General features: G+C 46.2%; 1 protein-coding gene across 2 annotated transcripts in view; it reads left to right on the plus strand.

The window, feature by feature from the left end:
* BCAT1 (branched chain amino acid transaminase 1) overlaps window positions 1-15,467 on the plus strand; it is a 68,703-nt gene that overhangs the window by 14,572 nt on the left and 38,664 nt on the right. For both annotated transcript variants that reach the window (XM_082239169.1, XM_082239170.1), the window contains exons 2-3: window positions 3,296-3,364; window positions 13,899-14,099. In XM_082239169.1, coding sequence (XP_082095295.1) covers window positions 3,296-3,364; window positions 13,899-14,099 — 270 coding nt within the window. The remainder of the gene's footprint in view (window positions 1-3,295; window positions 3,365-13,898; window positions 14,100-15,467) is intronic.

Consider the following 15,467-nt stretch of genomic DNA (forward strand, 5'->3'; position numbering starts at 1 on the left):
GAGTTCTCCGTTGCGAAGAAGAAGAAAAAGAATAAGAAATTTATTTATACCCCGTCCATCTGGCTGGGTTTCCCCAGCCACTCTGTGCAGCTTCCAACAGAATATTAAAACACGATAAAACATCAAACGTTAAAAACTTCCCTAAACAGGGCTGCCTTCAAGATGTCTTCTAAAAGTCAGACAGTTGTTTATTTCCTTGATATCTGCTGGGAGGGTGTTCCACAGGGCGGGTGCCACTACCAAGAAGGCCCTCTGCCTGGTTCCCTGTAACCTTGCTTCTAGCAGTGAGGGAACTGCCAGAAGGCCTTCGGAGCTGGACCTCAGTGAACGATGGGGGTGGAGACGCTCCTTCAGGTATACTGGGCTGAGGCTGTTTAGGGCTTTAAAGGTCAGCACCAACACTTTGAACTGTGCTCAGAAACGTACTGGGAGCCAATGTAGGTCCCGCAACTGAGCCCTTTGCAAACATCCTTTGTCTTAGTTAATAAGAACGTTGTGGTTGATGGAGCAGGATGGTCAGACTGGACTGTTCCTACTGTTCTGAAGGCGATCACTTGCACCATTGCAGATGAGCTTTTTGGAAGACCAGTGTCCAGCTGACACCTGCACAATGGGGCACATTCTGCCATGGTGTCTGGCAAAGCGGGTTCTCCTTCATGGAGAGCACGTGTTGCGGTGGGAGCAACCATGACATCCCCTGTTGCTGGGCGGGTTAGTTTGGATGGCCACGGATTTGATTGGGCACCTCCAATGTTGCTGGAGGAAATTGATTGTTGCAATTTTATTTGATTGATGGGGGTGCTCTACAGGTCCCTGTTTGCAGTGTTGAGCTTCTTCTTTTCGCTGCGCACATCGGATCACCCACCCACCCTCCCTTTATTTAGGGTTTGTTCGCGCTGACCTTGCTATGCCTGTCATGGGGTCGTTTGCTTTAGAGCAGGGGCCTGGTAGGAATTTTACCATTTGGCTGATTGGCTGGTGCCATTTGGGTTTTGCCTACTGCGTAGCAAATCGTCAGAACTTGTAAGTTGTGGTTAGACATTGGTTAATTTTTTGGTTGGTGGAGGGGATGAGGTTGGCTGTGCCTGCCCCTTCAATGCTGCTGCTGCAAAGGGTATTCCGTTTAAGGAATGCAGGGGCTCGCCATGCTTTTGTCTGAATCCCTGGCAAAGGGCTAGGGCCACGCAAGAGCCCCAGGGAGCATTTGGGGAGAGGTGTGAGCCTGGCACCCAGGTTTTCCTCTCCCCAAAATTGCTTACCCTTACTGACTTCCGCGCAGGTGTGGTTGTCAGTTCTGTTCCTACCTCCAAGTGGGAACAGACTGTCTCTAACCAATGCCTAAGCAACCACTCACTTACTGTAATTGTGGCCAAAATTATGCCAAAAACCAAAACAAAAATGATGTGTGAGCGTGTTTTTATTCAGGGGTGTCTTGGGGTCCTCGACACGCAAAGGTCTTTCCCCAGAAACTTAGGCTGAAACAAGCCCTGGCAGCTTTAGTGAGCTGCTAAGCCCCTATATAGCACACCAACCATATTTAAGACTCCCAGGTGAAGCTTTTTCTTTCTTGCTTTCTGCACAAACAGGGAGTGGGGTGGGTGGGTTTGCCAGGCACACCCTGATGCTTCCTTCCCTTTCCTTTGGGGCTTAAAGAGGGGTAAGAGCTGTATTATCTGTTGCATTGCAGAGGACTCTGCTTGCAGGCATTTTGCCAAGCTGCCTAATCTCCTGCTGCATTTGAAAGGTTGGTTGTCACCCAGGAATGGCATAGAATATCAAAGGAAGATTGATGGACTGCTGGATCCTTCAGGAGACTCCAGTTGCTGAGTTGCTCATCTCTGAATCATCCTGACCTCGAGTTGACCTGAAAGGCAATATGCAAATCATGACAATCCTGTTAGTGCTAGTAACTGCACACAGGATTTTAGAAACACATGCGGAGACTAGGCCGGTTCTGTTAACAGAGTTACATTCACTCCATCCTTAGGAAAAGAGAGAATTGCTAAGTCACTGGTATTCTTGCAGGTAAAGGGACCCCTGACCATCAGGTCCAGTTGTGGCAGACTCTGGGGTTGCGGCACTCATCTCGCTTTATTGGCCGAGGGAGCCGGCGTACAGCTTCCGGGTCATGTGGCCAGCATGAGTAAGCCGCTTCTGGCAAACCATAGCAGCGCACCAAAATGCCGTTTACCTTCCTGCTGGAGCGGCACCTATTTATCTACTTGCATTTTGACGTGCTTTCAAACTGCTAGGTTGGCAGGAGCAGGGACCGAGCAATGGGAGCTTACCTCGTCGCGGGGATTCGAACCGCCGACCTTCTGATCGGCAAGCCCTAGGCTCTGTGGTTTAGACCACAGTGCAACCCATTACATTATTTCATTATTTGACTTCCCACCCCCCATTTCCCCATTTACTCAAAACATTTTCTACGACATTGTATCTTTATCTATTGCACAAAGTTTTTTCTATTGCAATTATATTATCGTCCTCCTCCCGCTTTGATCTCAAATCCTGCCCGTGATTTCATTTGACTGTAATATTTTTTTAAAAATAGTCCACAGACGGCCCGATTCTTCATTTTTTGGATCTCTTAATTTCGCTGTCAGCTTTGCCATTTCTGTCCAGTTCAATCTCCTCCCCATTAATATATGTGTTCTTTTGCACACTTTACCCTAGTTTATGTGTACGCTACTTCCCTGAAGAGCTGCATTGCAAAATTGCACAAGTGGGAATTCAGAGGCAAGCGCTGTGTTATAAATCTGCAGATTGCTTTGGAAAGTGTGGAATAGGTCGGTTCTCCTTTAAATGGGAGCTGAGTCAAATGTCTTTCCTGTCCCCAGTTGCAAGTTGCTGTTCTAGGTTGCTGTCAGGAGTGCAGGGCAGCACTTTGGAACGCAACTAGCATTTGGTTTTGATTTTTCATCCTAGAGAAAGGGCCGGGGCGGGGTCATTAAAAAATGTCAATAAATAAATAAAGGTTTGGATGATTGATTGAACAGATAGAATTGCAGGCTGCTGCCAAGTCCAGGTTTTAATTTTGAAACAATTGTGCTGTTGTTCCTCGGGGTCTCAGGGTCCCTAGCGCTGGGCATAAAGTAGGATTTAGCCAATCCTCTTGTGAGCCAGAAAGAGTCGAAGGCACAGAACAAGATGTCTTGCACGCTGGCAAGCTGCGAAAACTGTAGCCCTCAGGTAGTCTTGCCCAAAGCGGTAATTGACTTCGTTTCCCCATTTTGAGTCCCTAGAACATATGCTTAAATTCTTCAAAACCGTGTTGCATTTTTGTTTCTTGCAGGGTTGTCAAAATGACTGCGCCACTGGATGTATGGAGGCAGCCACAAAGCATGCGATCGAATCTTTCAAGGTATGTCATTTGCTAAAGCAGGAGTGCCTGTGGCAGTTCTCTGCTCTGCGCAAAGCATTGTCCTTAAGATGCACGCAGATGGAGTCAGCCTGTAGTGCCGTGGACATGTGTAAACATTGCAGTCTTGGTGGGGGTGACGTGAAGGCTGCATCTTCTGGAGCAATTAAACTTCAGGGCTTTTTCGGGGTGAAGAAAACAGTTTCAGTTCCTTCCTCAGAATCCTGACAGATAGTTGTGAGCGAAAACTTGGAAGCGGGTATACAGTGGTACCTTGGTTCTCAAACGCCTTGGTTTTCAAATACCTTGGTACTCAAACAACTTGGAACCCAAACACTGCAAACCCAGAAGTAAGTGTTCTGGTTTGCGAACTTTTTTGGGAAGTCTAAACATTCTCTGTTTTGAGTGTTACGCTTCCGATTTGAGTGCCACACTTCCGTTTTGAGTTCCACACTTCCGTTTTGAGTGTTACACTGAGGTCTGTATGTTTTTGCTATTTATTTTGCGTTTTTGTGGCTCTCTTTTTTTGTGTGACTGGGTGGAACCCTGTTCAGCTACTGATTGATTGATTGTGTGACTGCAGTACATTGTTTATTGCTTTCATTTCATGGATCAGTGGTCTCATTAGATAGTAAAAGTCATGTTAAATTGCTGTTTTAGGGGTTGTTTTTAAAAGTCTGGAATGGATTAATCCATTTTGCATTACTTTCGATGGGAAAGTGTGCCTTGGTTTTGGAACGCTTTGGTTTTAGAGCGGACTTATGGAACGGATTAAGTTTGAGAACCAAGGTACCACTATAATGGAGTATTCTGGAAGGGGACGTGGAAGCTTAAACAGGAGTCCTGAACAGCCCTCACTGCACTTTATTATCCCTTTGGAGTTGAGCTGTGTCTTTGTATCCTTCCAGGCTGTGATGTGTATGGTTTCAATTTTTGAATTCCTTTTGGCAAATTTTGTTTTGCTTTCAGCCTTTTAAGGATCGCCTCGTCTTAAGCCGGCAGCCACCTCACATTCCAGGTGTAAATTTCAATCAACAGATGGGTCAGCTCAGTCATAATTAATAACAGCCTGAAAAGTAATATTAAAAAGGAAGGTTTTGCTGACCTTATGCCCTAAGGACTGACCCTCAGGTGTTTGGGCACAATTTTGTTCCTCTGCTCTATGTCACTCATCTCCCGGTTGGGTCCCTTGAAACTTATTGGTCTTCGAGCATGAAAAGCAGCCTTTTCCAGGCATCAGAGGTTAAACCCCTGTTCTCTCTGTTTTCCAAGAGAGAATGTGATAGCCAGGATTTATGGCCTGGCTATCGTTAAGCACCACATAATTATCTCTGACAACAGACCATCGACAAGAGGCATCAAGTCCGCCATCTTCCTCAAACCTCAATTTAATTTTAAGTACAAAATAGAGAAGGAGCTCTACTCTACTCTGCTTTACTTGCAAATGAGTTATTAAGATATCACAAACAGGTTGTTAGCATCATGGCTTTTTCAGTTTTGCTTTTTTGCTTATTTCCTCCACCCTGCCCTGGTGAAAGGGTAAATCTGAATTAAATTGGGAGGAAATGCAGACGGATATTCTCACGATAATGACATGGTGTGGATGCTACAAAAATCTCACATGTACAAGGAGACCCCATCCCATAATAAGCTTTAGTCTGGAAGCACCCAGCATCCCAAATTCAAAAATTAGCTGGATTAAAACAAAAAACACAGCCTTCATCAAATGTCTGAAAGTGGACAGTCTCTGACTACAGTCTGAATATGGCTCATGTTAGCATCTGCTTTGTAATATTTGCAGTGAACCCTGTCTAAACCTTGCAGATTTTATCTATGCTCTTGCTTACTGTGGCTTTTAAAAAAAGCTTTGGTGACTCCGTTTCAGATTTTAAATTGTTTCTCTGAAGGCATCAGTTATAATTTTGTCATAAAGAGGCTTGGGGAGCCAGTGTGTCTGTCGAATGGTCTAAACGTGTAAGAAAGGAATAAATCCTGCCGTAATTGGGACTATCTTTATGGCAGGAATACTACTGTGCAGAAGGCTGTGTGCTTTTCAGAGTACCTTGGGTGGGAAAGGAAAATTACCCTGGCACAAGTTAATATGTTCTTACGAAAGCTCGCTCTAAAAACCATGAATGAGCTGGTTTTCGCAGACACACAAGAGATATGAACAGGCAGTTTGTTTTTTTCCACAGTAATCTCCCTTCCTGCTGTCTTGATGGGCACTGTTTCTGCTGAAACCGCTTACGTTTTCTTGGAATCGGACTTGATATGGATCCAAGGTCGCTGCGGTGCACATGATTGTTGCGTGTCTGTGTGTGGTCTTTTTCCTATTAGATTCGTCCAGGAACAAACATGAAATGGAAAAATAGAGCCAGAATAAAGTAGCACAAAGGACTCTTAATCAGTATTGTTGGGGGTAGAGAGACAAGGGCTGCATAGCCTTCTGGGGACCAGAGGTGGGCGGGGTCCAAGGCAAAAATGGGTGGAGCAACAGATGTTACCTTTCTCCAGCAGGCTAGTGTCTACGCACAATCACACACCCATTTCTGTCCCCCATCCAAATACAAAAGAGGTGTTATCAGAAATCCCGGACACATCCCAGGCAAAAGCAGTTGAGTGTCACGCAGTGCCAGTGAAGGTCCAAGGGCCAGACAGAGAGACCTGGAGGGCCACATCCGGCCTCTGGACCCCAAGTTCCCCATCCCTGTGGTATTGTGCCTATGCTACAATCATAGAATTATAACATTGGAAGGGACCATGAGGGTCATCTCATCCAACCCCCTGCAATGCGGTTATCTTCGCCCAGCGTGGGGCTCAAACCACAACCCTGAGGTTAAGAGTCTCACGCTCTTTACTTGTTTTATTCATTTATTGTAGCTTGGCTCCAAAGATCCAAACCATAATAATTGAGGGTTAGTGATTTCCCTCTGCATCTCCCCCCCCCCAAAAAAAAAAACCTATATGTGGAGGGTTACTCTGGAACCATTTAAAGGAGTGTTGTGTATGGAGGAAGACTGCATTTCTTTGCATTAAAGTCTGTGTTTAGGTGGAGTATAGATAGTTTCATTTATGCCTGCTGAGTCCATGAGGTTCAGCATTGACATTCTGAAATGCTGTACCGCAGGGATGTCCAAAAGGTCGACCGTGATCTACTGTTAGATCCCCAGGAGATTTTGGTGGATCGCGGTCTATGGCTGGGTCCCTTTCCATTGTTAAATTAGAATCCTGTCCCGCCCCCTTGGCCTACCCTCCACGATCTGCAGAATGGAAGACGGAGTATACTGATCTGTTAGTGAGTGGCTGTTCCCCTTCCTCCCTAAAAAAAAAGCTGAACAGCTTTGCCTTTAACCCACAAAAAACAGGGCTTTCCTCCTTCCTAAAACAAGCTCAACAACTTAATAATAATAATAATAATAATAATAATAATAATAATAATAATTTATTTGTACTCCGCCCATCTGGCTGGGTTTCCCCAGCCACTCTGGGCAGCTTCCACAGAAACAAAAAATACACTAAAATCACACATTAAAAACTTCCCTGAACAGGGCTGCCTTAAGATGTCTTCTGAATGTCAGGTAATTGTTGATCGCTTTGACATCTGATGGGAGGGCGTTCCACAGGGTGGGCGCCACTACCGAGAAGGCCCTCTGCCTGGTTCCCTGTAGCTTTGCTTCTCGCAATGAGGGAACCGCCAGAAGGCTCTCAGCACTGGACCTCAGTGTACGGGCAGAACAATGGGGGTGGAGACACTCCTTCAGGTATACTGGGCCGTTTAGGGCTTTAAAGGTCAGCACCAATACTTTGAATTGTGCTCGGAAATGTACTGGGAGCCAGTGTAGGTCTTTCAAGACCGGTGTTATGTGGTCTCGGCGGCCGCTCCCAGTCACCAGTCTAGCTGCCGTGTTCTGGATTAGTTGTAGTTTCCAGGTCACCTTCAAAGGTAGCCCCACATAGAGTGCATTGCAGTAGTCTAAGCGGTAGATAACCAGAGCATGCACCACTCTGGCGAGGCAGTCCGCAGGCAGAGTGGCAACTTTGACCTGAACCCCCCCAAAAGGCGGTAGATCACTGTCAGTTTTTAATTCTGTGAGTAGAACCCAGTCTCTTGGGAGTTGCCCAACCCTGCTCTACAAGAGCCAGAATCCCTGTTTCTTTGCTGGACATGGAATCATAGAATTGTTGGGATGGTTATCTCAAGGGTAATCTAGTCCAACCCCCTGCAATGCAAGAACCACAGCTAAAAATCCCTGACAGATAACCTGCCCAACCTTCTCCAATGAAGGAGAGTGAACCACCTTCTAAGGTAGTCCCTTCCACTTTTGAACAGCTCTTACCACCAGAAAGTTCTTCCTAAGTTTTAGTCCCTTTCAACTCTGCAATTCCATGATTCTATCGAGATGGAATCTCCTTCCTTGTACAGTGGTACCTCAGGTTACAGACGCTTCAGGTTACAGACTGCACTAACCCAGAAATTGTACCTCGGGTTAAGAACTTTGCTTCAGGATGAGAACAGAAATTGCATTGCGGCAGTGGGGGGCCCCATTAGCTAAAGTGCTACCTCAGGTGAAGAACAGTTTCAGGTTAAGAACAGACCTCCGAAACGAATTAAGTTCTTAACCCAAGGTACCACTGTAATTGGAATCGGATATTTCAGTTCCTACCCTCTGGAGCAGCAGAAAACAAGCTTGCTCCATCTTCAGACTCCTTAGATATCTGGAGATATCTCAGCCCTATCCTCTTCATGCTCACCATATCCAACTCCTTCAACCGTTCCTGAAAAGGCCCATCTCTCTGTCTTCCATCTGCCTGAATGAAAGGGAGCTGGAGGGTGGGGGGAGGCGGAGGGAGAGATAAGCAGGCCAATAGATGGAGCAGATGGCCCTGCAAGAACAAGCCCTTAATAAAAGAAGAAGAAAAAGCCAGGTCAGACTAAAGTCTTAGCAGTAAGCACTGCCATGCCTTATGGTTCTGTTACTTAACTTGGTCGGAGCTCAGACTCCGGCTACAGACATGTTTTGGCTCACCGTACAGCGCCTGCCTTCGAGAGCTTGTCGTTCCAAGCGATGTGGTAGCATAAAGATTCCTCGCAGCTTAGAGCCAAGTCTGGGAATGACTGTTGCTCTTCCCCCAAACGCTCCGTCACTCACCAATGCCCTACTAAGCTCTGAAAACGTATCTGCGGTTAAAAACACAGAACAACGATTGCATGCTTCCTGGATTTATTTATTTTTTTGCTCAAGGCTCACGGTCATTTGGGGGGAACTCATCCTGATTGTCCGGGACTGGCAGGGCTGCGACGAGTGTGCAGCAAAGGCAGGAAGGGGGCAGAGGCTGATTGAGGGGAAACGGTCAGTGATCTATGGGGTTTTGTGCCACCCGGGAAGCAGGAGCCAGGAATGGACAAAAGGGAAGAGATGGAGCAGTCGGAGACAGGAGGTGCAGGATGCGTCACAAGTGGAGTAGGGGACCAGGAGGGGCTTGAAGAAGCAGGAAAGGCAGGGTGGATTTTATTTAAATCAAATTGATTTAAATCACAATTTAAATCACTAGTCAGGAAGCCTTGATTTAAATCTCTCCCCAACTCCCCCCAGAAAGACTAATTCTTGCTGGTATAATCTTAATATTTACAACCAAAAGAAGGTTTCATTTTTGGAATATTAAATTTTCAGAGTACTTTTTAAAGTTATATAAAAAATTACTGATTTGGTTATTCTATTACAGATAATTATGAAATTATTGTGAGGTTTAATAAGTTAACTGTTTATATTTGGACAACTTTTCTGCTGTACTTTATTGGAAGGAGAAAAATAATCATTTCCTGAATAACAATTAAAACAATTTGTTTAACTGAAACAGTAACATTATAGCATATGTATTCATGTTTGTTCACTGATGTGGTTAAAAGATTATTATTATTATATTATTATTCCACAAATTAACACTCTTCTCCCCCTCCCTGCTTCTGACATTTCCTGGGTGGTCCCTTCCTATTGAGACTAGAGGGGCAAAGGGCAGAGGAGATCAGCAGTTGGGTAGATCCACAGCCAGTGACAAGGCAGGACCAACTAATTCTAGTTTTCTTCCTCCTCCTCCTCCTCCTCCTCCTCCTCCAGGCAGAGTTATGCAAAGGCAATATTGAAGCTAAGTAGGAAGAATAATACAATCCTCTGCAATGCAGGAATCCCACCCACAGCCTTCCCTGGGTGGGCTCGAACCACCAGCCTCCTGGTTGACAGCCAGGTAGTGAGTGCTACCCCCTAGACTGGTTGTAAATACAGTGGCACCTCGGGTTACAGACGCTTCAGGTTACAGACTCCGCTAACCCAGAAATAGTACCTCAGGTTAAGAACTTTGCTTCAGGATGAGAACAGAAATCACACAGTGGCGGCAGTGGGAGGCCCCGTTAGCTAAAGTGGAACCTCAGGTTAAGAACAGACCTCCAGAACGAATTAAGTTCTTAATCCGAGGTACCACTGTAGGCAAATTGAGGCAGGGAGCAAGGCCGGGGTTGGGGTGGGTGTTGTTCTCCGTATGCCCTAACGGACCGGCCTCCAATGATTTCTTCTCTTTCCTCTGGCAGTCAGAGGAAAATTGCCTGAATTGTGACAGTGGCTTCCGGCAGTCAGTACTGAATAAGAAAATGGTTACAGTTCCGGATTAAATGGAAAACCACAAATTATAAGCCTCCGCAGGTGTTTGTGGTCACCCTCAAGGGGCTGCCCTTCAGGGTACAATGCACTTCAGTTTTGCTGCGCCTGCTCATGTTACCAAATGACTAACATCAGGCGAACGTTTTGTGCGCATGCCATTTATTTTCCTTCTTTCTTTATTAGTGCATGTGGGCTGCTGGGATAGTACTGTGTACACGGGCTACATTCAGCTTAGGTTTTACAGTCATACCTCAGGTTACAGACGCTTCAGGTTGTGCGTTTTCAGGTTGCGCACCATGCCAAACCCGGAAGTACTGGAACGGTTACTTCCGGGTTTTGCCGCATGCGCAGAAGGACTAAATCACACTTTGCGCATGCACACCAAATAGCAACCCGTGTGTGCGCAGATGCAGCGCTGTGGGTTGCAAACACTGCAGGTTGCGAATGTGCCTCCCACATGGATCACGTTCGCAACCTGAGCGTCCACTGTACTCAAGAATAGACCCACTGAAATTAGCATGTCTTAGTTAGCCATGTGCATTGGTTTCAGTGAATTCTGAGTAAACATTGGTGGAATGCAACCCACAGAATTTTATGCTGGGCACAGAAATTCGACATACCGAGGATATGTAAACCCCAGGTGGCAGTATCCAGTGCATTTGTCTATTCTGCACAAGGGTTGCATTTGTGCAATGGAACTCCTCGCCCCTGTCCCTGTACGTACCCAGTGCCCTCCCAAAACTGCCCCCAGGGGAACAACTCCCAGAGTAGATTTAAGAGAGAGCACAGGGGCAGAAAAAGTGCATTGAACACCTCCCACTGAAATTAATTGGCCCAAGTTGGTCATGTCCATTATTTTCAATGGGTCTGAAGGCTCATCCATTCTTCCCCTTCTTCTACATTTCTAGGCACAGATCTGGGCTTCCCAGGTCTATGTCTGAGCATTTTTTCTCTTCTTTCACCCCCCCCCCCCCCGCTTTCCCAGTGGAAACCAACTCTTCACCACTGAATCGGAGCATCCTGTAGAAAATCTGAATTGCTGTTTGCTCCGATTCAGCAGTTGGACGCGGGTGGCGCTGTGGGCTAAAGCCTCAGCGCCTAGGGCTTGCCGATCGAAAGGTCGGCGGTTCGAATCCCCGCGGCGGGGTGCGCTCCCGCTGCTCGGTCCCAGCGCCTGCCAACCTAGCAGTTCGAAAGCACCCCCGGGGGCAAGTAGATAAATAGGTACCGCTTACCAGCGGGAAGGTAAACGGCGTTCCGTGTGCGGCTCTGGCTCGCCAGAGCAGCGTTGTCACGCTGGCCACGTGACCCGGAAGTGTCTCCGGACAGCGCTGGCCCCCGGCCAATAGATGTGAGATGGGCGCACAAACCCCAGAGTCTGTCAAGACTGGCCCGTTCGGGCAGGGGTACCTTTACCTTTACCTTTACCGATTCAGCAGTAAGGATCGGGTAATACAGTAGCGGCCAAAATTGTGGAAACCTTTTGGGAAAAGTGTGTTTCTGATGTTTGATGGCTCATAACACCTGATTGGCTCTCTAAACACTCCTGCTCATTGGCTACATTCAAATGACAGAAAGCTATTGCATATCAACCTAAGCAAGTTGTGCTTCCTTTTTTCTGGTTATTTGGCTATAACTTTGATAGAATGCAGATAACTGAACAAACTTTGCATTACATTCTTCATTAAATTATGTTTCAATTGATATATAATTTTACGGTATTACTAAAAAAAAAAGTGGTGTCATGAGCCATCAAACCTCAGAAAGACACTTTTTCCAAAAGGTTTCCACAATTTTGTCCAATAGTGTAAATAATGATGATGATGATGATGATAGCACTCAGGCACAGACCTGGAAAATGCCGTCCTGTACTTAGAGAACACAAGGTAAAAGGTAAGTCAATATGCCTAGCACTGACTACCACCCCATGTTTTTAAGGTAAAGGTAAAGGGACCCCTGACCATTAAGTCCAGTCACGGACGACTCTGGGGTTGCGGTGCTCATCTCACTTTACTGGCCGAGGGAGCTGGCATTTGTCTGCAGACAGCTTCCAGGTCATGTGGCCAGCATGACTAAGCCGCTTCTGGCGAACCAGAGCAGCACACGGAAACGCCGTTTACCTTCCCACCAGAGCAGTACTTATTTATCTACTTGCACTTGATGTGCTTTTGAACTGCTAGGTTGGCAGGAGCAGGGACCGAGCAACGGGAACTCACCCCGTTGCTGGGATTTGAACTGCTGACCTTCTGATCGGCAAGTCCTAGGCTCTGTGGTTTAACCCACAGCACCACCCGTGTAGTAGCTCTCCACAATTTAAGACAACAGCTTCTCCCCACCAAATCTAGAAATGCCAGGGATTGAACCTGGAACCCTCTGCATGCAGGGCAAATTCTCTACCGCTGAGCTGCCGCCTTTCCCCAGTCTGCCCCCCGCCCTGCAGATTAAATACAGGCACCGACAAACTAAAATAGCTGTTGCATATGTATGTATTGTCCCATTGCGTTTGCTTTCTGAGCCTCCCAAGTTGCCACCTGCCGAGACTCCCCACGAAGACCAGGTTCACCACACAGTGGCTCTGAATGCCAGCACAATCACGCAGCCGCTTTTGTCCTTTCGCAGCCTTTCTGCTGGTTCTGTAAGGACAGCATTTCATGCAGTGCTTTCCCGCCTGCCTACATAGAAGACTTTGGTGCCAATTTTACATCCTGACAAGTCAGCATTAACATTTCCTCAACGCAGACGTTTTGCATCGAGGAAATGAACCTGCGGTTTTCCACCCTATTCTCTCGTGGTTTTTTTTTTTTGGTGCAGGATGAATGTTAATTCTGTTTTTCAGCTTGCAGTCCTGCGCTTACTTAGGGCAGCATGTGCCATGTGATTGCAGTGGCATTATCTTGTTTTCCAAAAATCAATATCCCTGGTAGTAGCAGTAATAATAGTAATAATTTATTATTTATACCCCACCCATCTGGCTGTGTTTCCCCAGCCACTCTGGGCGGCTCCCAGTCGAGTGTCAAAAGCAAAACAGTATTAAATATTAAAAACTTCCCTAAACAGGGCTGCCTTCAGATGTCTTCTAAAAGTCAGACAGTTGTTTATTTCTTTGACATGGGAATTTCTTTCACATGGGACTACCGAGAAGGCCCTCTGCCTGGTTCCCTGTAACCTCACTTCTCGCAATGAGGGAACCACCAGAAGGCCCTCGGCGCTGGATCTCAGTATCTGGGGTGAACGATGTGGGTGGAGACGCTTCTTCAGGTATATAGTGGTACCTCGGGTTACAGATGTTTGAGGTCACAGATGCTTGAGGTTACAGACTCCGCTAGCCCAGAAATAGTACCTCGGGTTAAGAACTTTGCTTCAGGATGAGAACAGAAATTGCGGTGCGGCGGCAGTGGGAGGCCGCATTAGCTAAAGTGGTGCTTCAGCTTAAGAACAGTTTCAGGTTAAGAACGGACCTCCAGAACGAATTAAGTTCTTAACCCGAGGTACCACTGTATAGGACCGAGGCCGTTTAGGGCTTTAAAGGTCAGCACCAACACTGGTTGAAAGGACCAGTGTCAGCACTTAATATTCTTGGCCAATGGACAGGGTCCACATGCCCTGGCAGAATGCACCAGCGTTGCTGGATGGCTTCCCAAGGCGAGTGGCTGTGAACTCCTGTTTTAAATTGCTGTGAGTGATCGCCAAAGAAGAATTTTTGTACAAGCAGACCTGTCTAAATGCCAAATAAACAGGCCGTGTGGGCAAGCCCCCAAACCAAAACGCACTTAGTTTCTTGCGGAGCCATCTTTGAAATCTAGTCTCGGGATAGTTTCAGCTGGACACCATCAGTATAGCTTTACATGTATTTTCATGTGCTACTGTTGTTTTCGTCTGCCCAGGCTGCTGATCTAATCATCACCCCGTCTGCAACTTTCAAAGAGAAGCCAGACCCGAAAGGCCTGGTGTTTGGGACCGTCTTCACCGACAACATGCTCTTCATCGAATGGTCACTGGCTTCCGGCTGGGAGAAGCCTCATATCAAACCTCTGGAAAACCTCTCGCTGCACCCCTCCATCTCTGCTCTTCACTACGCCGTAGAAGTGAGTACAGCGACAGTATGAGAAGCAGCAAAACAGTATAATACCACTTTAAGCCATCCTGGCTTCCCGCAAAGAGTCGCAGGAGATTTGTTAGGAGACCCCTGCTCCCCTCGCAGAGCTACAATTCACTGGGAAGCGGCATTGGTCGTTAAACTATTATGGGAATTGTAGCTCTGAAACAGGAGCAGGGGGTACCTAACAACTCTCAGCACACTTAGAAACTCATGACGGTTTACATGCAGAACTACTGCTTTACATGTACAGTCATACCTCAGGTTACAGATGCTTTGGGTTGCGCGATTTAGGATTGCGCACCGTGCCGAACCCGGAAGTACCAGAAAAGATTACTTCCGGGTTTTGGCGCATGCGCAGAAGTGCTGAATCGCAACCCGTCGTGCGCAGGCACACAGGTTGAGAACACTGCGGGTTGCGAACGTGCCTTCCGCACAGATCATGTTCGCAACCCGAGTGTCCACTGTATAATGCAGGTGGGGGTTTTAACACCAAGCTTCTTTCTTTCTTTCTTTCTTTCTTTCTTTCTTTCTTTCTTTCTTTCTTTCTCTCTCTCTCTCTCTTTCTCTCTCTTTCTCTCTCTCTCTCCTTCCCTCCCTCATATCTATCTCCTGCTTTGCTTAACATCCAGATCATAGAATCATAGAGTTGGAATAGGCCACAAGGGCCATCGAGTCCAACCCCCTGCCAAGCAGATCAATGAACACTTTCGAAAAACTTTTTATATATAAAAAAAACACCACACCCTTTCCTCACTATTTTGTGATATTCGGTCTAATAAACATTACCCCCCCCCCAAACTATGGATTTTGGTTTTGAGTGTGGGTTTATTTTGAAACAGAATATTTCTTCTTGTGCTTTATAAAATGTTTTCACCTATGTTTCAGTGATAAAACGCAAGGTGCCAAAATCTACTCTGTTATTACTGAGGGTAGCTCTAGAATAATCGGATATGGAGGGAGAGGAATGCAGAGAGGGAGAGATGGCAACATTGCTGACCCCATTTTTCCAGCAACATATAGTTAGGAGGAAATGTATGATGAACTATTTCCCCACCCCCATTTCATTGGCTGCCATTTGCGTCAAGACAGGGACATGTCCACAGGATTACATCATTTTGCTAGTTTTCGAAAGCTTTAACGTTAGACACTGATGATATTATTATTATTATTATTGTTATTGTTATTATTATTATTATTATTATTATTATTGCTACAATTGATTTATTAATCACACAAAGTGATTTACACGTAAAAGAATTAGAAACAGTTAAAAATACAAAACAGATATATTTAAAACAAGACTAAAACCCTAACAAGTGGACACTCATGATAAATACCCATTTATATAGCTGGA

Source organism: Podarcis vaucheri (genome assembly GCF_965113315.1).
Source record: "Podarcis vaucheri genome assembly, chromosome: 10".
NCBI lineage: Eukaryota > Metazoa > Chordata > Lepidosauria > Squamata > Lacertidae > Podarcis > Podarcis vaucheri.